Genomic DNA, 19409 nt, shown 5'->3' on the forward strand with positions numbered 1-19409 from the left:
CCCTCGACTGCTCCACCACAGGAGTTAACGTGGGACATGCCAATCACAACAGTTGCACCAAACATCGCCACCATGCGTTGATTCGAAGCAGATAAGCGACTCTTGGATACACGTAATATTTAGACAATTCTAGGCAGGTTGTGATACTCGAACAGTTGAATATTCGGTCTTCGGCATGTAAATTCCAAGCCGCAGAAAAGGTTGTGCCTCCCAATTAGAATTCCGTCGTTTCCTTCATCTGTTTCCATTTTTTGTCCATTTACTTGTAGCGACTATATGGAAGAGGGCAACGGCAGGGTGTGAGAACCCCCGGGTGTGCCGCGTTTAATGCGACAAGGAGAATGAAATGAACTTCACAGTGAAATAATATTTAAAGTTGAGAGCACCTTTTGTTGTCACCAGTCACAAAGTGGTTGGCGGACCAAATCACAATCATGCGGCGTCTAATAGGCCTCCCAAAGTATGTTAAATTATTCGATGTAAATATTGACATGTCATAAGGTTACTTGAGGCGGTCAGTCCAATCACTCTGTTTTCACGTGGAACCTGCGTGAGCTGCATATCGCAAGAAATCCCGCACCACTGCCTTTGTCATCTGAACACGTACAAGTAATCGCCACTACATTTCATGGTGCCTATACTGACAGAAATTCCTCAATACAATCCCCCAATCCGTGTGTATCACGAACGACTAGTCTCAATATGAACCCAGCTCAGCTCCCTCTCGACTCTCAACTTCGCCATCTTCGCACAACCCTCTCCTCCAATCCCACCTTGCTCCTCGTCCTCTCTCGCGCCGCGAGGCTAAACGTGCCAAACTGGTACCTTGCCGGCGGTGCCGTTTCCCAGACCATCTGGAACTCTGTCACTGGCCAGCCCCCAGAGACGGGCATCTCGGACTACGACCTCGTGTATTTTGACAATTCCGACGTGTCCTGGGAGGCCGAGGATACCGTCATCCAGGCTGGTAAGAAGCTATTCGCAGATGTGCCGGTGGAGGTGGAGATCCGCAACCAAGCACGAGTGCACTTATGGTATAAGTCAAAATTTGGCTCTCCTTGCCCGGCGCACTCCAGCGTGGAGGCCGGCATTGATTCTTGGATATCGACAAGCGCCATGATTGGACTGAGACTGCTCGAGGATGGTAAATGGAGTGTCTATGCCCCGCGTGGCCTGTCGGACTTTTACAGCTTGGTTGTAAGGCCAAACCCAGTCCTCGGAGGGAAGGAGGTCTATGACAAAAAGGCAGCTAGATGGAGGGCAATTTGGAAGGGGCTGACTGTTGAGCCTTGGCCTGAGACTACAACGACCCCGAAGCTTGATGTATCCGAGTCATGAGTAATGAGTCTGCATGCTCCTTCCAAATTAGTGCCTGAAAATTACAAGGGGGAAGAAGATAGCAGGGGATGCTGATGTTCAAACAAACCAAGAGCATATTGGATCGGAAACGAATGTAATAATATCTGCAATCTGGGCCACTATCAGATATTATGCCTCTGAGACCGTAAGTATTCCCTCAGTCACGAGATGAAATTATTTCAACATCATATCTTGAACGCCCGACGACGCAGAGCATTAGTAAAGATTCGTGCAAGAATATTCCTGGGAGCTACACTTGACAATTAATTACAACCTCCCTCTAGACCCTGAGTTGTATAAATATTCCTCGTCCCTCGCCCGTGACATTGCCTCCTTCCTTCCCGTGAGAGGGAGTTGAGGGCTCCCTGAGGTTCCATTTCTGGCTCTTGCACCAGAGCTTCCACTGAGCGGCAGCCTGAGTCTGCCACTGAAGCTCCAGTCTTGACTGACGGAGAGGAGACTGAGGAATACCACCATTAAATGGTACTCCATAATAAGTCTTTTAATGAGGTTTGCATAGTATTAGCATAACATGCCCGATATCACTAGGACACCCTGAAGACGTCGAAATACAGATACACACACTTGTATGGCGGCAGGTCAGTGGCCACTTTGCATCTCCACAGAGCCGTATGAAGGCTCCCATGGATCAAATGGCCCATAAATCAGGTGATAGAGCTATGCAGACGTTATCTCTATATAGATGAATATCGTGTCTGATCAAAGCTGCGATTGAGTCCCTCTGATCCCACAACAGATACCCTCAAACTCTGAAGATCCTTGATAACTAACTAGAAACTAGCCCAGTTAAATTCTTTTCTAACCAAAAGAATAATTCACTAGTATTTTTCTTATAATTTGAGCCTGTAAATTACCTCAGGTATATATAGCTCGAGAAGCAGGTAATATAGCACATAAAAACCATAGTAACTAAGCGGGATAACAAAGTGAGAGAATTATATTCAAGGCATCTATATTACAAAGTCAAATAAAATCTACATCCAATCCTACATTCCAAAACCGGGCTCACGCAAAGGATATCCACACTTGATTGTCCCGCATGACCCGCCAAATTGCCCATGGGCTTTGTTCGCTTGTTGGCAACGCCCAGATGTATTCAAGCAGAGTAGATGTCGCTCGGATGTTCCCAAGCCCAATAATCAGGAACATTATATCCAAACGAGTCCGCAGCTCATTCCTCCTGCCGTCATCTGCAACGCACGATCCAATAACCCCCAGTGCCCAGCAAAGACTTGTGTTGATGCGGGATGTAGACGGTAGGTGCCTGAGATGTTCAAAGACTTGATCAATGGAATTTTCGACAGTGGAATTAAGTGGTCCTCCTTTCTCTTGGCTCCCCGTAAGAGCCGTCAGGAGGTAAAGATGAATGGCTTGTTTGAAGATTTCCCCACAGAGTGCCACATCGCTCCCCAAGAGTGATGAGGGCTGGAAAGAGAGAATCCGCCTTTGCAATATTGAAAATACGACAAAATCATCTGCTGTGGAAATCTTCGGCTCCTTATCGGCATCTCTTAATCGCTGGCCAAACCGAAATATTTGAGGAAGCAGAAGTAAGAGCTCGAGCCAACTACCGCAAAGCTGGCCGACATAGCCGATTTCTACCAACATTTCGCCTTGTCGCTCTAATTCAGGGTTCAGGAGCAGTCTCGAGCCTGATGCCGGATCCATCGATATCATGCTGATGGATGCGGTATATACGTAGTACTCGATGATGAAATTTCTGAGCTCGTTGCTGATGGTGTTGGAGTCGTTCAGTAGGGTCTCTAAAAGCGGCCCTACGCCTTTGATGTGATCAAATACTGTACCATGAGAGTCTCCTTTCGTGGTCTAGTTTAATTGCAAGTGAGGTTAGATGCTTGACAGGATTAAATACTTTGGGAAGGGGTAGAAGACAAACCTCGGTGAAACACATGATCAACGCACCCACCACAATCCACAGTGAGTTGGTTTCCTGGCCATTGATGAAATCCTGTATGGACTTTCGGAACATGCGTAAGGATTTGTTGTAGTGGCCATGTGCAACACACAGCTTGGTGGTATCTTCTATAGCTCGGTGCGCGGCGCTCTGGCAGAGGAGAAGATCCAATATCACCCCGTTGGCAAAGGAGAGCGGGACCAGCTGGGAAATGAAGGGATTTACATCTGTTGACCCGTTCCCCATACTTAAAGCTGTTCGGGATAGATAATGGCTTAATAGTTCCAGCGAACGGGCGTCTTGGCAGGGGAATGGGGAGACAGTCCTGGGGATTGAGGAAGCGTGTGTAGGGACTAATAGGGCAGCTGCCCCTTGGACCTCACCGAGGCCAATTGGAGCTTCAGCGTTGCTTGTATCTTCGCCGTTGTCGTTGTCATTGTCGGGTGGTAACATGTTTGGTACGACTGTAGGCAGACACGTGCTCTGGAAGTCGGTAAGTGGCAATGACGGTGAATCGTGGGTGTTTAAGTGAGAGGGTGTGTCTGGAAGAAGCCCATAACCAACGATGATGGTTGCCATAGCCACACCCGTTGCACCATCTTCGGCATTCTCTGTGAGTGGCATCAGAGATTCTTGCCCGGTGTCCACACCGAATATCGTGTCTGCAGACGGTGTTCCAGCCCTGGAGGTGCTCTCCTGCTGTGGAACTCGCTTGTTTGGAATGTGAGGTCTTCTGATGCCTGGCGCGGACGTTGGCCAGCGACAATTCAACTTGTTTCGTTTGCAGCCGGAGCAAAGCGGCTTGACCTCGTCGCATTTCTTCTTGCGGCCTCGGCAGGTGAAGCAGCCGGTCTTGACTCTGAACAAGGGTGGGCGGCGGGCGGCATAGGGCTTAAAATGAGGCCTGGTACTCATGTTGTCGGATTGGTGACACTCCAAGGAACTGTACACAGCGTAGCCTTTCTCTTTGGAGTAGGAATAGATCAAGATAGCAACGGAGATTAGCGGAGGATAATGGATGGGAGCTACTCAGCGCCTCCGCATGTTGGGATAAGATAAGAGCACAGGATGATCGCGGGTGACGCTAAACCACCTCTCGCTTAGGGCGATATTAAATGCCAATATCTAGCTAGACCCTTATCATCCTCGAGGTTGTCGTCGGCAGCGTAAATTTATTTCAGGAAGTTTGACAATTTCGCGTTGGCTTTGCTCTACAACCTTGTCCCGTGGGTGACAACTCCTGAGTCAAACAACTGCAATCACTACAAGTCTACAGGCCGTATTTTAATCGCCTCCTTCACCTTAATAGTGACCTGGGTGGCAAGTCGTCTTTCTACTGAACGACGGGAATCCAGCTATACCTGTTTTTTAATTACTCGTGCGACTCGATAATCGGCTTCAAAAATCGTGCCCAACCTTTAGGAGTGTCATCTCCGAAAGACGCTTGCCTACAAGCAGAGTTCCAAATCTAAAAAGCACCATCCGAATAGCGAGAACATGGCCAGAGTGGACAGGGCGGATCTTTCGACTGAAGAGCGATCGCAGCTTGAGGCAGTGGCCATCGCCAGACTACGAGATGCCCGCGACACTTTTAGAGTCAACTATCGGGAACCAGGGTTACCTCCTCGATATGTCATCGGATGCTCATGAAATCAACGCCACACGAAAAGGACCAGTCGGTGCACTGACGTTAGGAAAAATAAACAGTCTTCCAATAGAACTATCAAATGCGTTGGATCGGTGCTTCATACAGAACTTGACTCGGTTTCGTCAGAATCTGAATCATCGGAATCATCTGTCTTCGAATCCCGCCGGCCCAATTTGTTTCTCCATCGATCAGAAAATTCACTTATCCACTCCCTCACAGCCCCAGTCTCAGATCCGTGCCATGCTGTAGCGAGGCAGAAAATGCCAATTCCCAGTGCCAGTGGGGCAGAAATCTCCCAAAACAATGCCTGTGTCTTGCCCCAGTGAGCTTCTGAAGGCCCGCCGTTCATGCTCAAGTATGTCGCGATGAAACTCATCGGGAGGAAGATGACTGTCACAACGGTGAAGACAAGAATTGCACGGTTATGATCATCACTCATAATCTCCATGAGTTCGTTGACACTTTCGATGAGATCTTTGCATTGGTCAAGACTCGAGGAAATCATGTCGAACTGCTCCTGGAGCTCCTCGTCTGTCTTGTCCAGAATGTAGTCCTCGATATCAAACGTCTTTTCTCTTACGGCTTTGGCGGATTCAAGATGCGTTTCCGGGGAAAGCACTGTCCGAAGAGAAGAGACGAGTTTCTGTTGCCACTCTGTGACTTCTCTCAGGCGGGCCAACTCATCGGCCATTGCGCCTATGGCTGGAATTTGACGCTTGCTGGGATGACGGAAAACTTGAGATCCCTACCACATAGCCATGTCAGTCTCCACATCGAACCGGTGGGAAATGAAAACCCATTGAGAATTGACTTTATCACTTGCATGTACTCACATAGTCGGTGCAATAGGCCTGGTACAACTCGGCGGCACTTGCATTGTTCTGAATGGGGTGCTTTAGCAGGTTGCAGATGATTTGCGTTGCAACGCAGTGAGATCCCACAGAAGTGAAGAACTTGACCACATCTTCCTTTCTTTTCGAATTGATGGAGGAGACCAGTGCCCGCTCTGCGTCTTTAGTGAGTGTCTCAGCCGCACGCCCAACATCCTTGAGGAGGTGATACTTTGCTCGAATCTTTCCGTCCAGAACCAAATTGCCCAACTTTTGCTCGTCAATTTCGTAGTTGTAAAACCAATACATCTCATCAAGCAGCATCGGAACTGCACAGACAAATGCGACTATCAGCTCCAAGGATTTGAGCAGTGAGAATGGAATACCCTGGGCTGGTTTCTGGAATTGGCCATCAAAGACCATTGCATCCTGGATATCTCGCAATCGCCTTGTGATATGGACCATAGTATCTCGGCACGTGCGTAAAACCTCAGAACATTCTTCCCCGAGTCTTGAGTCTTTTGCTTCCGAGAGAGGGATGAGATACTCCACCAGTCTTGTCCCCGGCGTGGAACCCGCACAGTGTCTTTTGCGGAGATGGTCGATCGCTGACTCGATATTGTCATAGATCTTTTGGGAGTTGCAGTCGGGACATTTGATACCGTCGAGAGTCGTGTTGAGATACTTGAACCCTGCGATAGGTATTGGCTCGCGGGATAGAACCCATCTAACAGGATAGTAGTTCTCCGGGGGCAGTTTGGGGCTCTAAACACATATAAGTAACTTGCCTAGCACAACATTCCCTGGTAGAAGAGGGGCATCCATACCTCCAACCCATTTGAAAGAGCAGTGTAGTAGCTTGAAATAACGGGGGAAGTAAATTCCTTGAAGGTATACGCCTCAAGAGTCCTGATTGAAGCCGAGAGAAAGCCCTTGTATAGAGAGGCAATCTTGTCCTCGCTGAACCTCAATTTCCTTCCACTACCGTTCTTCGAGTCCTTTTTCGCAAGTTGTAGAATCCTCTTGTCGATGGTGCTGAAGCTGACATTGTCCGACGTGGAAGGCAGGTCCAATGTCGAAAAATTATCTTTCAATTTGGCGATGAACGGATGTTGGCTTTCTTTCAGTGCAGTTTCTGCTCGAGATAAGCACACTCTTATGCTTTCTCGAACAGTACTTTCTTCGTCGTTTGTCTTGTCGTCATTGTCGTCATCCTTGCCAATTTCCAAGATACTCCATCCTAAAAATGGAGGAACCTTTGAGTTCAGTTCAGGAATATCCAAGTCGGAATCTATACAATGGGTTAGTCGATGGACGAATGGCCGCGTCAAAACCTAGTTATAGCCTAGATATGAACCCATCCGTGAATTCAGGTCATGCGTATGTTCTAGGTTGGCTCTTGAGAATTTATGTCGGCATACCTTCGTCTTTAGTCGTAGAGGCTTGTTTCTTGATACCAAAGAAGTCGTTATCCGCAAAAGACACAGTCGTTCGTTGCCGGGAAGCACTTCTTGACCTATTCCCACCCAATATGCTGCTCTTGGAGGCTGCGTCTTTCTTATCAGTCTCAATTTCTCCAGAGAGATGCGAGATTTCATCGTCAAGGACTATTGACTTGATGCTATCTCTGTCAGATTCCGACCCATCCGGTTGGACCCATTCCACAAGCAGTTTAATCATCGACTGCTCTGGTTTTTGAACAAGACGGGACCAACTCTTGGCATTAATGGCTTCTCCGCCAGCAATGACTAGTTCGAAGTCAAGAATCGAATCATCGTCTTCCAGGATTAAGAGCTGGTCTCGAATAGCAGACTGCAGTTTCTGTAATATTTCAGTTAGTATTGCAAGCCTCTCTACTTCCTAGAAACTCATTGGCGCGGGTGATTCAACTCACGTAGAATGTCTGGCATGCTTCAAAGGGAATTTGGAACTGTTGGCCATCTGGATGTGTTACATGGATAGTTCGCTCTTCAACCTGACTCGATCGGGGGTCTCTAATCTCAATGTTATCGCTCAGGTAGGTTTGTCGGCGTTTGCTACCATAGGTAAGGATTCCGACTAAAGAAAGAATTAGTGCCGGAGACAACTTGAGCCATCAACTGCATACCAGAGTCAATTATCAATACCCATGTGTCGCCTATCCAGAGGACCTCATCCGACTGTGCGCCTTCGTGGCTTCTGAAGAGTTGGTTTTTGTCCCGTATCAATGAGGTATCATAGGGATGAGACATCTCATGTAGTCTGCGTGGAAGACATATGCCCGACCTGAGTTGCACGTTGGAGGTTCTATTAAAGGAATCCGCCTGAAGTTGTGGAACAGAGACAAAGAGTGCAGAAGCATTGGTCTTTCCATCAGCGTCTACATCGCATCGTATGACCGTCCCGGTCTTGATATACCAGGTGTTGCGGCTTTTCCCTAGTTTCTTGTCATGCAAAGTCTTGAAAATAGACTCCATTGCGAGACGGACATCCGGGTTGACTGCTAGATCCTCACGATTCAGGGCAATATTCTGAAGTATGATGTTAGATGCACTGGCCGCTTGGTATGTGCTTAGAATCAACCTTACCTCGAATTCGTTCAAGTCCATGACATTGCGGGTAACAGTCCTAAGGAATAGAGTTATAGATATGCCTCTGCGGATTGGGGAATTCAGGGTAAACATACAGCCATCTCATCTGTTCAGTATCATTGCTTGCGAAGTTACTTGTGATGCCGGAGCCAGACTTGGTGAGTTCAAGACAGACTGTTCCTTCGGATGCTTCATCTTGGTATAAGCGAGCTGCACTAAAGGCTTGTCGATCTATTGGCAGTGGGTTCTTTTCCAGAATTGGAAATGTCGGATGACGGATCACTCTGTGACCTCGAGTCTCACTCCTCGAGACGATGATCAGGCCCTGTTCGCGGGCATCAACCCGTGCCTTCTTTTGCAGGTTGCTGCGTTCGCTTATAGTGTCGGAGTGACTGCTGCGGCTTCTTCTGTCGTCTTCAGATGGAGCCGGCGGTCTCCGTTTCGACTGAAATGGGCCGCCTCCAAACTTTGGTGGAGGGCGGGGAGCCCGACCTACAGTGCTGGGGGCTCGAGAACTGACTGTTGAAGGACCTGCGGACGGGCTACTTGGGGGCGGCTGAACTTTGTGTTTCTTCTTCTTGGGTGGCACGCCTGCTAGAAAGGACATCAAACCACTGTCGGGCTGTTTCTTCTTCCTGTTCTTCGAGCGCTTAGGCGGGCCAACCTCTATGATGTTAATAGGCCCATTATGACTGCCACTATCCCATTGCGGGACGGGTGGCCCTGGACGTATGGGAGGGCCTGGAGGCATCGGAAAACCCGGCCGCCTGTGGGTTTGGCCGTGAGACCTCGAGCCCTGCGGTGGCTGAGGAGCGCCGTACGTCGGCTGAGGCTGTCCTCCCGGCCGAAAGCTCTGCTGGGGCAGCGGGGCACCGTACGGCATATTAGTTTGGCCAGCAGTTCTGAAGTTCCGAGGCCTGTTGTCAGGGGGAGGGGGGTTGTCGATAGGCCACATCACCATTGAAACCGACCATCCAGGCTGAACCAACCGCTCCCATATCTGGGGAAGGATAATCTCGCCGTCGGGACCTATTATATCATAATGACCGTCCATGACATGCGGCCCTAGTACGTCGACCTGGAGAAAGGCCTGTTTAATGAGATCTTCCATGCCCTACAAATGCAATCAGATCACGGTGTTCCAGGTTACTAGTGACTCCAAATCTCTTACCTGCCAGGTTTTCACCAGGTCAAATGGAAACGAGAACTTCCTGCCAACTGCATCCTTAAATCGAATGAGCTCCAGGGGAGCCTTTGGTGGCGGTTCCGCCATTGCAATTACTGGATAAGAAGAAATCCGACTCAATGAAGACCTCAGCAGCGAAAGTGTGGAGCATGAGTTTATACGCAGCCGAAATATATGTAGGGGCATCAATTAGCACGCGGGATTTAAAAGATATTGTGCCAATCTCTCATGCATGTCAGACGAGGCGGTATGAGTAGGCAGAATCATAACATCCGTACAACACCCTTGTCTGATGGATGGACGGTCTAACTACCCCTGTGTTCAGCTCGTCAGCTTTTATGTACTGCCTATCTCATTCCCATATTATTCCCGCAACAAAGCCAAAGAATTGAACATGTCATTCTTATTGAGATATAAGAATCACGTATAGTTTTGTGGTGAGCTAAGTGTAATAACCTACCAAGGAGGTGAATACATTGATATAGGGAAAGTACCGTAGTCATAGCACAAGTGTTAAGATAGACCAAAGTGACGTGGGTCACATAGATTCAGTATCTACCAAGCATAGTGCGCCCGGCCCACTCTCAGCCACAACGAGTATTGCGAATGAACATGACCCATTGCTAATTTGAGTAGGGATCGGGCGTGATTATATTCATGTCTTTTTTGCGGCAAATCCATTCAATATCATCGATAACTCCGGTCCATCCACCTTTGCTGATTCCAACGGTGCAGCCCGACCCTTTTCAATTGCCCTCTTGACAGCTCCTGACGTGGCGGTTTTAATACTCTTATAGATTCCCTCAGCTGGATATGCCAAGAGCCCAAACATCGCTATCCACAGTTAATTAGAATCATCACGCCCGTTATTGATTAATGTAGAGAGACGTACCGCTTCCTGGCTTGGTGATGAGGCCTAGGGATCCTTTGCCAACTCCCTTCAAGAGTCCAATAGTACCCTCTGCCTTAGCTCCTTCCATTGGTTTAGTTACAACTCCGGTGATTCCGTGGTAGAAGCCAGATCCAAAGCTCTATAGTTGACAATTAGACTCCAAAAATTCAAAGTTGTACGGGTTCGGTTTTAGAAAAAAGGGACATACCTTGGCAGCAACAACGCCTCCACTCTTCCAATCCTTTACTTTCCCGTGGTCCTCAACGTGGTCCCCATATAGTCGAGGAGTATTCCTCAGGCCTTCCGTAAGTGCGAGAGGCACATCTACCAACATTCCCTTTGTGACGGCGCCGCCCATTCCCACAAACCCTTTTCCAGCTGCCCCAGCAGCTGAGAGACCTGCATGGTTGCCGCCAGTTGATCGGACACGTTTGTACTCCTTGTATGGGTCAATAAAAGTACCTCCCAGGGACGCAGTGAAGTTTGTGATAGTTCCGAGTGTGGATGAGGCACCAGCTGTGAGAGGATCCCAACGTTGAACATCCGTGTCGTATTCGCGAGGTCGAAAACTGCAGCTATTGGTTAGTGCAGTGCACATGCGGTAAATGAAGTGCAAGAACTCACGGTTCGATATCCGAGCGCTTCAGCTTTTTCTCACGAAGAAGGACCTTCAATGCTACATCAGAGAGCTTCATGGTCGTCTTCGACTTGCCCGCGTATGTCCAACGCGCCACACGCGTCGGGAGCAGGTCGCAAGTCATAGAGGAGGGGGGTAAATGACTGTGGAAGAAGTTGACTGCAGCTTCCACACCATTTTCTTGCAACATCCTGGAAGCGATTCCCTGCGCGGCCACCTGTGCATCTTTACTCAGGGCGAATTGGATACCAGCCGTGAGATTGTCGACGTTCAGGGATTTGTGCGGAATTGGATTTGGGCCGGCACCATTGGAGGCAACCACGCCACCCCAGAATGGTTGACTTTGGATTGATGTGTCAGTGTCATAATATTTATGAATTAAATACGGAACTTACTCGCCAAAGAACGGGACAATAATTGTTGGCCGAGCATTGCTGAGCCCGCATGCCGTTGTGCCAGCACCGCCGTGATGAACCACAGCAGATACACGCTTAAAGAGCCATTCTAAAATCTTATCAGTTTTCAAATTCCTCTGAATAGAACAAAAGATTCAGAGACGCACCGTGTGGACAGTCTCCAAGATAGAAAACGTCGTCTGTGTTGGGGCTATTTCCGCCAAGCTTGCTCCAACCCCGGGAGATAATGACCCTCACGCCAGCTCGCCGACATGACTCCAAGATTATTTCTGTATACGCCTTCGGATCTTGGATGACGATGCTTCCGAACCCCACATAGATAGGAGGCGGCCCCAACGCAAGGAAGTTGGCTAGATCTTCAGGTGGTTGGAACGCGGGCTCGTCACGCATAAAGAAGCCACAGATGTCTAATTCCTCAGATTTAACATGATTTCGATTCGACATCCCGATTCCTCACTTACCGATATTGGATCCCCAGTCACTTGGCTTTGGAACGAGCGCTGGAGACCAGCAATAGGTGTAAGGCACTTGGAGGATGCTGAGGATATCTGGGCCCATAGTAGCCGAAAGGGGTTCAAGTTGAAGGTCGTGCGCTCTCCAGCCGTTGATGACATCTCCTAACCTGGACGAATAATTAGTTTAGGGCCACTTAAGATTTTAGAAGTTTGAGGACATACCCTTGCCAGGTCATCAAGTCTACGACACCATAGCTCAAGTAGTTGGACGCCTTTGCATTCATTGAATCGACCTTCAGGTTAGCCAGGGGATGGGGGAAAGCCCGCGTAGCCGTCCACGGCATAGTAAACATGATATGAACGGGAATACCCAGGGCCTGAGCGCAATGGACGTGTGCAAAGCTTGGAGGGTTTGCTATAATGGCATCCGCCACGAAGGATTCGCCAGATATCGGGTCAGGCTCGACGCAAGCCTTCCAGCACCCCTGCAGCATTTCGTGGATCATTTTGCGTTTTCGCGAGATATCTCCGCCGCGAAGGCTCTCTAGGGAGGGGATCAGACCCGGGTTTCTGACCATGTACTGTAGCCGTGTTAGAAGGGTTGACTTTCAAGGCGAAAGAGCAACGTGCCGACATCAGGTCTTCTGGGTCTCCTCCAATCGGGTAGAATTCCAGACCGGATTTAGTGACGAAATCGGCAAAGGTATTGTGTGTTGCTATGCGAACACGGTGATTCCGTCGCTGTAGCGCATTTCCAAGGGCGATGAATGGTTGCACGTCTCCTGTAGCTTGATCAGCGTGATTCCCAATTGCGTTTCAACTTGAAATTAGTCTCACCTCGACTCCCAACCACCTGGATGACGATGTTCAACGGTGGGCATTGTGCTGGATCCGCAGGAGACGGTGCTGAAGCGCTTTCTGGGAGCGCGGGCAAGAGGGCGTTCAGCTCGTCGGGGTGCTTGGACGAGAAGCTAATGTCGATGGTTCCAGCGTCTTGAGAACCGTCAATGCATGTCTCATTCGTGTGGACGAGGCCAAAGGGGGCTTACCAGTGATGGCAGCGGAACTTGTGAGGACAGATCCCTCCAGATGCAATTCATAAGGGGGCGGGGCATCCCAAACATTCTTATCGACACTCTTATCGACATCCTTTTCTTCCGATCCCTGGTCGTAGGGCAAGGCTTTCCGGTGGATGTTGTGATCCATGATGAGATGAGTATGTGTTGGAGTGCGCCTTGCAGTTTGAGCGGGCACGACTTGGCAGGGGAACGTCCCATTTATGTCTGCAGCGATTCAAGACAGAGCAATTAAAATAGACGCTCGTTCATGCCTTGCCCTCGATGACGCCAGGCCCTGACGAATCTGCCCGTGGCCGAGTCTAGTTCGCAACGCCACTAATGCTGGATGCTGGCCGTGCGTTCGCTGAGACCGAGAGTTCGGGTTTGAGTGCGAGGTATACGAGAAATGCGAGAAAGCCCGAATACTCGCCTTCGCTGCGGCGGGGCCGAAACGAGAATCAAGCACGTCTGCAATCATATAATACATGTGTGTTTGTCCCAGTGAATTGATAATTAATTCGACCATCACTCTTTACTACTTCTGTCTTTCCTTTTCTCTCGAGTTCGCTTCCTATCGCCGGTCCTTCAACAGTCCGCCTTCATCTCAACCAGCCGCTTGCTCGGACCTTAGTATTCTAGACCCACCTTAGCATCCATCCCAATACGCAAAACACGATGGACGAAATAATGTCAACCACGCAGGGAATGATCTCTCGCGGGGCCGAATCGGAGCTCGGAGACTTCAGGCTTTACAGATATACCCCGTCTCTCCTGGCGGCTGCCATCTCCGCAGGTGTATTTGCCATCTTGACCAGCCTGCACGCGTGGCGCATGATGAGAGCTCGTACGTGGTACTTCGTCGCATTTACCACTGGAGGCGTCTGTGAGTCTCAATTAAGCCCCCCTTTAAAGTTCTGACGGTCTAACAAGCGGTCTTTTTTCTGCTCTAGTCCAAGTTCTCGGTTACTGCGGTCGAATATGGTCACACTACGATGACATGGCTATCGGAGGCTTCGTTATCCAGGCCATCCTCATTCTCGTCGCACCAGCCCTCTACGCTGCATCCATCTACATGATCCTCGGCCGACTTATTCGAGCGCTGCATGCCCAGCACCTTTCCCTTGTCCCCGTCGAGTGGCTCAGCAAAATATTCGTTACAGGCGACGTCATCTCCTTCACGATGCAGGCCGGCGGCGGTGGCGTCCAGTCCGCCGGGAGCCTAGAACTGTACGAAATTGGAGAGAAGCTCATCATTGCGGGTCTTTGGGTTCAGATCATCATCTTTGGCCTATTCATGGTCACCGCAGTCATCTTCCACTACCGCCTGTCCCGGAGCCTTACATCACGAGCGGCGTCTGGGGAGATCACCTGGGAGCGATATCTCTATGTGCTCTACGGCGCCAGCACTCTCATTCTCGTCCGAAGCGCCTTCCGCGTTGTTGAGTACCTGCAGGGAAACGGCGGGTACCTCATCTCGCACGAGATTTTCCTCTATCTCTTTGATGCGGCCCTCATGGCTGCTGTCATGGCGGTCTTTTTGGTCTGGTATGTCGAGGCGCTTGCCCCTGATGTTTCGTACAAGCAGCAAAACGATCAGGACCTCAGCGAGCATCCATTACGCGATTTCTCTTAGACGTTTCATTTGTTGTAGCAACGGATTCATGATAGAAAAAGGTGTGCCGAGCGGCTCCTTGTGTTCAGTTCTCTTGGCATTGGTTATTCCTGGTTATGTAGATTAATAGACATCCAGCTCAACGACATGAATGATTTGTCCTTCAATTCTAGCTATAATATTTCTCCGTTGACTTCCTGATGGTCTTCCATCCGTAGCCATTGTTCACAAAGCCAAGCGATTGTAACAATAGCGCATCTACATTGCGAGCGGAATTACAAACGACTTGGCGCGGAATTCGAGCAATCTTCAATCTTATCTGTTCGCGGGGGTGGGGTTCAGCGCGGTCCACAGCTACGCGCCTGGGCCGTTCCACCCTAGTAAGACTCGGAGCTGACGCTCACGCTCGCATCTTGATCTCGGAATTGCATCAGCAGGTGTAGTTGCAGAGATTGAGAACTTGGATAATTCTTCCCTAATTTTCATAACACAATGCTGGAAATTTCCCATCATGCCTGCCTGCTTACCACAACGAGTGGAAGCATTCCGTGAGGAAACTCGGCTGTGCTGGTCACTTTGCAAAGTAATTGCCTCCTTGTATCCAACTACATACGAAAATACACCCTTCTATCCATGTGTCTATCTGTGCATACCTGGTCAGCTGCGCTCTCGTTGGTCTCTTCAGGTGCCTGTACTTGGGGTCGTACACCGCAATCAACAGCAAGCGCCGTGCGTTATTCTTCTATATGTATCTTACGCTATTCCTATAGTTTGCCTCCTGATCAAAGCAAGATCCAATATGGATCGTCAGCCTTTCTGACTTTGCAATTTTGGGTTGATTTACAATACAGTACAGCTGATTTGGCTTGATTTTGCAATTGTCGTACGGTTTATGTCAAGCCCCTGCACCAGCGCATGTAAATCAGCTCATGATCACCAGATGAGTACGTTTTCTCCCGCAAAGCTCACAACAGGTGATAAGGTTACGCATCAGTGATATGCGCATTGCTTCTGAAATTTTGACATTCTAGTTGGGGTTTGGGCCGGAAAGGAACACAGCCCAAGCATTGTATACAAAGTAGTCAGTCAAGTATCGGTACAGTATTCAACATGGACTTACCCTACATCAATTGCACGGTCGGATTGGCCAACGTAATCCGGTCCGATGGCTGATGCACGAAACACGTCAAATACCTGAAGGAGAAGCTGCTGCAATATCTGGAAGAGTACAGTAATCGTTGATCAACGTGGAAGATTAGGGGTATTATATATATCGATACAAAGACCAAAGGGTCAAGGCTATTCCCAAGTCGCCAGCACCGCCGCTTCACGCGACCAATGTTCCCAAGCAAGCCCTTTGAGATCCTCGCTAAATGCATTGCAGACCCGAAATCCTAACGCCTCTTGGTAAACTGGTATCTCAACATGCGTCACGAACCAACACGCCAGATCGCTCTTTCTTTTTCCCCCGGTGGGCATAAACACGTCTCTCTTCGCACTTGACGCCCCGTAATTTTTTTGGGTTGTGGAGTTTCGTTGGTCCGTTGACCGTCATGATGTCTTTCTTCCTGTCCAGTGTGCATCCGCGGAGTCCATCTTCGGGTATGTGTAGTCCATCTCTTGTCCGTCTCTTGTCCATCTCGTGTGTTCATCTCTCCAATCCACCCCTTGATCTACCTCCTGATCCACCTCTTGATCCACCTCTTGAAATCCTCTCTTAACCCGCCCTATGATGTGGCTCCCTGAATCGTCTCACCCAATGTTGCCGGACCCGGCTCGGCATCTTGCAAAACACCATGGCCTTGCTCTCGTTGACCAACACGCTTTCTGAAATCTTAACCTGCAGGTCCAGGTCCTCGTCGGCAAAGTCCCGGAAGAAGACGTCGAGGGCCTCCTCCTGCCACCGGAGGGAAGTACGTGACTTGACGGCCTCGACAAGCTCCTCGAAAAGCGGGGGATGAGGCAAGGCCTGACCCTCGCCCTGGGAGGGAGAGCTGACGCTGGGGCCGTTGGATATGACAAGCGGGAGCATGGACGAGTTGAGCGTGGCAGCCGAGGCAATGGCGCGCGATCCGTCGTTAGAGGATGTTCGGCGTCGCTTCTCGGGGGACTCGGGGGGTTGCTGGATCATTGGACCGGTGGAAGAGGGCGGCGTCGACTCGAACGCGCTCGGGGTGCTCGTGGTCGGCAGCTGGCGCTTTCGGTTCTGGGTGATGGTCTCGTCCGGGGGAGTAAGGGCGCTGGAGCTCGCGGTCGGGGCGCGAGGGGGGATGGAGGTCGAGGTTGGTCTCTGCGTGGCTCCGTTGGCGGTCGACGGGGTCGCGGTCGGCTGGATCACGGTCGGTCGCTGGTTGGGGCTCTCGAGGCCCGGGGGGCGGGGAGGAGGTTCGCTCTGGAGGTTGAGGATACTCGTGCCGGGCATCTCTGAGTCTTCGGGGATGGGCCCGTCCGTCCGTCTCCGGGGCTTCATGATGCGCTTCGGAGCGCCCCCGGAGCCGATGACGTCGGGATAAAGGATCTCCATGTAGTCTTCGTGATCGAAGGGGCGCCCTCGGAGGGCTCTGGACAGGGGTTCCCTCTGCGGTAATGTTAGTGACGCGATTCCTTGGTGGAGTGGTCCGGTTGGGTGACCCGGTGTGACTCCGGATGGGCTCTCACCTCAATGTGTGCGGTCCAGGCCTCCTCGGTGGCGGTGACGGTTCTCGTGACGGGGTTGTAGAGGAACTCGGGGTCTTCGCGCAGGCCACGCCACAGGCGAAAGCGCTTCCGGGCATTGTCGCTCTTGTTGATCAGGTGGCTTTTGGTGGGATAGGCGCCATGGCTCTCCTGCAGGGCCTGGGCGGCGCGTTCCCAGGCCTCGGCCTTGAAGCTGCTGTTCTCGCGCAGGCCCAGCTGGACGCTCTCGCACAGGCTGCGGAAGAAGGTGGCCTCGTAGGCGGGGGTCCAGCTGAAGCGCGGCGCTCGGCGATCGCGGTCGACACGGGCGGCGGTGGCCTGGCCGTCGGGGCCGAGCACGTCGCCGTCGTCCTCGGACATGGGAGGGAGTCGCAATTGGGGTTGGTGGAGGAGAGGAGAAGGATGGAGATGGAGAGGAGGGAGGAATGCGGAGGAGGACGGAGGAGCTGCAGCTTGTTGCGTGCGAGGCTAGAGTCGTCTGGACGAGAAGGTACCGTAGCAGCGAGGCTGGCCGCTAGCTCGCCGTGGTGCCGTGGTGTGCCGGGTGTTGTTGTGAGGCGATCCGATCTGATACACACGCAGAGACGTCGTCGTCTTTGGCGCAGTCTCTGTCTCTCTCTCTCTCTCTCGCGCAGCCACTCAGTCGTCAATCTCTCACTCGCTCGCTCGCTCAGCTGCACGCTTGGCCAGGCGAGGCGAGGCAAGGCCGTGGATCGTGGAATCCAATCCAATGGACGGCGTCCCGACTGGGAATGGGCCGTTCGGTGGAGACGGAAAAAACAGAGGTCACCTGGACCATTGTGGATTTTTGTCCGTCACGTGCGCCCAATTGAGCTCAGCGCAGCTCAACGCTCCCTCACCTTGAGCAGGCGATGCGCTCGAAACCCTCACCGTTTTTCTTTTTGCGGCACAAAGTCACCAGTCACAAGGTACTATTCGCCAATCAGAGGTGACTGTTCGCCGATTAACCCCTGCCCCTCAAGTGAAGTAACTTGTCTCCATCGCCAATCCTGTCTCGGGGACAGCCGCTGTTGTCCGACAGCAGAGCAGAGCTACTTGCCGTTCACTGAGTGACGCGCCCACGTTGATATTCCGACATTCCACATTCTGACTCCATAATAAGCAACCCTGGGTTTCTCTCTCCCAACTCGTAAACGTAATACTGCCCTCACTCGCCGGACATGGGACTCCCATCTTGGGCAATTCCAAATTGCACCCTCGTGACCACGGCACTTCTTCTCACTTGTCAACGGTGGATCCTGGATCCTCTCCTCATGCCACTGCGCTCAGACCTTCGTATCGTTCTGTTTTGTGCACGAACCGCTCAGAACAAAAACACTTCATCAGTCGCCCTCTATTGTTCTGTGCAGGCGGCTGGTCATTATGCCTGGCTCCCGATTTCGCTTTAAATATTTCTGCCTTCCACATTCATAGCCGCTATTGCCGCCAAAGTTACCGATCGTCTCCGTTTTCTTGCTTTTTCCGCGCCAAAACCCTTCTCTTCCGGATCGCAACCAAGTTCTACCCATGATGCATATTTAAATCTCACGGATGCAGCAACTTGTTGGATTTAGGAGACCTTAGCTGAACTTTATCTAAGATTGCCGTATTGCTGCTCTGCTGTTGTCGGCGCAGATCATTGCTACATCCATCAAGTTGACCCCCGGAATACCCCCTAGTCTAAATTGATAGTTGAGAAATCGGAAGTTAGAGAGACCAAATAGGAGGGAAATCCAACAGTGGCGTTCGTCAATGTTTCTCGTCCCTGCCTCGTGCTTGCATGTTGTTCAAAGGAACGACAACTCAGACTCAAACCACATCATACTTCGGAACAAGGCCCAATGACTCGGCGACCCGTAAGCCGGGCTAATAGTGAGACATAATTATCTTATCAGATCAATCTATCAACAAGGACCAATCAACTGTACTCTCTCCACTCAAACTGCATCGATAGCCTGGTTTTCTTTCCATAGGATGGTCATGACCCCCTTATTTGGTAGTCGGCAACGTACACATAAGATGGAAAAAGTAGAACATGAAGTAGAACATGTAGCTTGCTCAAAACATGCATACATAGAAAATAGCAAAATTGAAATTGGTTTCTGTACCGGGTTTAAGATCTGTCGTGAGTTAT

The 19409-nt window shown here is 50.6% G+C and overlaps 7 protein-coding genes across 7 annotated transcripts; 2 read left to right on the top strand and 5 right to left on the bottom strand.

Annotated features, from left to right (window-relative positions):
- Positions 1–538: 538 nt before the first annotated feature.
- Positions 539–1645, top strand: BGZ61DRAFT_453111 (uncharacterized protein). The gene has a single exon (XM_046246033.1). The coding sequence runs from the start codon at positions 703–705 to the stop codon at positions 1336–1338; it is 636 nt and encodes a 211-aa protein (XP_046103753.1). The 5' UTR covers positions 539–702; the 3' UTR covers positions 1339–1645.
- A 740-nt stretch (positions 1646–2385) lies between these two features.
- BGZ61DRAFT_353714 (fungal-specific transcription factor domain-containing protein) lies at positions 2386–4210 on the bottom strand (the record flags this gene model as incomplete). Its single annotated transcript, XM_046240546.1, has 3 exons — positions 2386–3207; positions 3278–3711; positions 3892–4210. The coding sequence occupies 3 exons, from the start codon at positions 4208–4210 to the stop codon at positions 2386–2388; spliced, it is 1575 nt and encodes a 524-aa protein (XP_046103754.1).
- A 775-nt stretch (positions 4211–4985) lies between these two features.
- BGZ61DRAFT_41621 (uncharacterized protein) lies at positions 4986–5691 on the bottom strand. The gene has a single exon (XM_046243380.1). The coding sequence runs from the start codon at positions 5632–5634 to the stop codon at positions 5041–5043; it is 594 nt and encodes a 197-aa protein (XP_046103755.1). The 5' UTR covers positions 5635–5691; the 3' UTR covers positions 4986–5040.
- On the bottom strand, positions 5447–9710 carry BGZ61DRAFT_41624 (uncharacterized protein). The gene is made up of 9 exons (XM_046243384.1): positions 9515–9710; positions 8439–9457; positions 8341–8380; positions 7881–8283; positions 7668–7831; positions 7195–7594; positions 6601–7064; positions 5767–6538; positions 5447–5688 (listed from the first exon to the last, which is right to left on the bottom strand). Exons 1-9 carry the CDS (start codon positions 9614–9616, stop codon positions 5624–5626), a joined length of 3429 nt encoding a protein of 1142 aa, XP_046103756.1. The 5' UTR covers positions 9617–9710; the 3' UTR covers positions 5447–5623.
- A 474-nt stretch (positions 9711–10184) lies between these two features.
- On the bottom strand, positions 10185–13135 carry BGZ61DRAFT_533137 (uncharacterized protein; the record flags this gene model as incomplete). Its single annotated transcript, XM_046253965.1, has 11 exons — positions 10185–10363; positions 10422–10560; positions 10630–10990; positions 11046–11399; positions 11454–11562; positions 11621–11881; positions 11936–12096; positions 12152–12499; positions 12564–12711; positions 12767–12922; positions 12979–13135. 11 exons carry the CDS (start codon positions 13133–13135, stop codon positions 10185–10187), a joined length of 2373 nt encoding a protein of 790 aa, XP_046103757.1.
- Positions 13136–13662: 527 nt separating this feature from the next.
- Positions 13663–14712, top strand: BGZ61DRAFT_588950 (RTA1 like protein-domain-containing protein; the record flags this gene model as incomplete). Its single annotated transcript, XM_046256553.1, has 2 exons — positions 13663–13870; positions 13938–14712. 2 exons carry the CDS (start codon positions 13663–13665, stop codon positions 14618–14620), a joined length of 891 nt encoding a protein of 296 aa, XP_046103758.1. The 3' UTR covers positions 14621–14712.
- A 1107-nt stretch (positions 14713–15819) lies between these two features.
- BGZ61DRAFT_506633 (Myb/SANT-like DNA-binding domain-containing protein) lies at positions 15820–18033 on the bottom strand. The gene is made up of 2 exons (XM_046251873.1): positions 17258–18033; positions 15820–17177 (listed from the first exon to the last, which is right to left on the bottom strand). Exons 1-2 carry the CDS (start codon positions 17633–17635, stop codon positions 16317–16319), a joined length of 1239 nt encoding a protein of 412 aa, XP_046103759.1. The 5' UTR covers positions 17636–18033; the 3' UTR covers positions 15820–16316.
- Between the last annotated feature and the right edge of the window lie 1376 nt (positions 18034–19409).

The sequence above is a fragment of the Ilyonectria robusta genome, assembly GCF_021365365.1.
Source record: "Ilyonectria robusta strain PMI_751 chromosome Unknown BGZ61scaffold_11, whole genome shotgun sequence".
NCBI classification, from domain to species: Eukaryota; Fungi; Ascomycota; class Sordariomycetes; order Hypocreales; family Nectriaceae; genus Ilyonectria; species Ilyonectria robusta.

Bases quoted from the DNA above. Each gene is read 5' to 3' on its own strand.
- BGZ61DRAFT_453111 (XM_046246033.1), top strand. From the start codon at position 703: ATGAACCCAGCTCAGCTCCCTCTCGACTCTCAACTTCGCCATCTTCGC.
- BGZ61DRAFT_506633 (XM_046251873.1), bottom strand. From the start codon at position 17,635: ATGTCCGAGGACGACGGCGACGTGCTCGGCCCCGACGGCCAGGCCACC. The intron at 17,178-17,257 runs GTGAGAGCCCAT...ACATTACCGCAG, and splicing joins CCTGGACCGCACACATTGAG to AGGGAACCCCTGTCCAGAGC.
- BGZ61DRAFT_41621 (XM_046243380.1), bottom strand. From the start codon at position 5,634: ATGGCCGATGAGTTGGCCCGCCTGAGAGAAGTCACAGAGTGGCAACAG.
- BGZ61DRAFT_41624 (XM_046243384.1), bottom strand. From the start codon at position 9,616: ATGGCGGAACCGCCACCAAAGGCTCCCCTGGAGCTCATTCGATTTAAG. The intron at 8,381-8,438 runs GTATGTTTACCC...TCTATTCCTTAG, and splicing joins ACTGAACAGATGAGATGGCT to GACTGTTACCCGCAATGTCA. The intron at 7,832-7,880 runs GTATGCAGTTGA...TTCTTTCTTTAG, and splicing joins GGTATTGATAATTGACTCTG to TCGGAATCCTTACCTATGGT.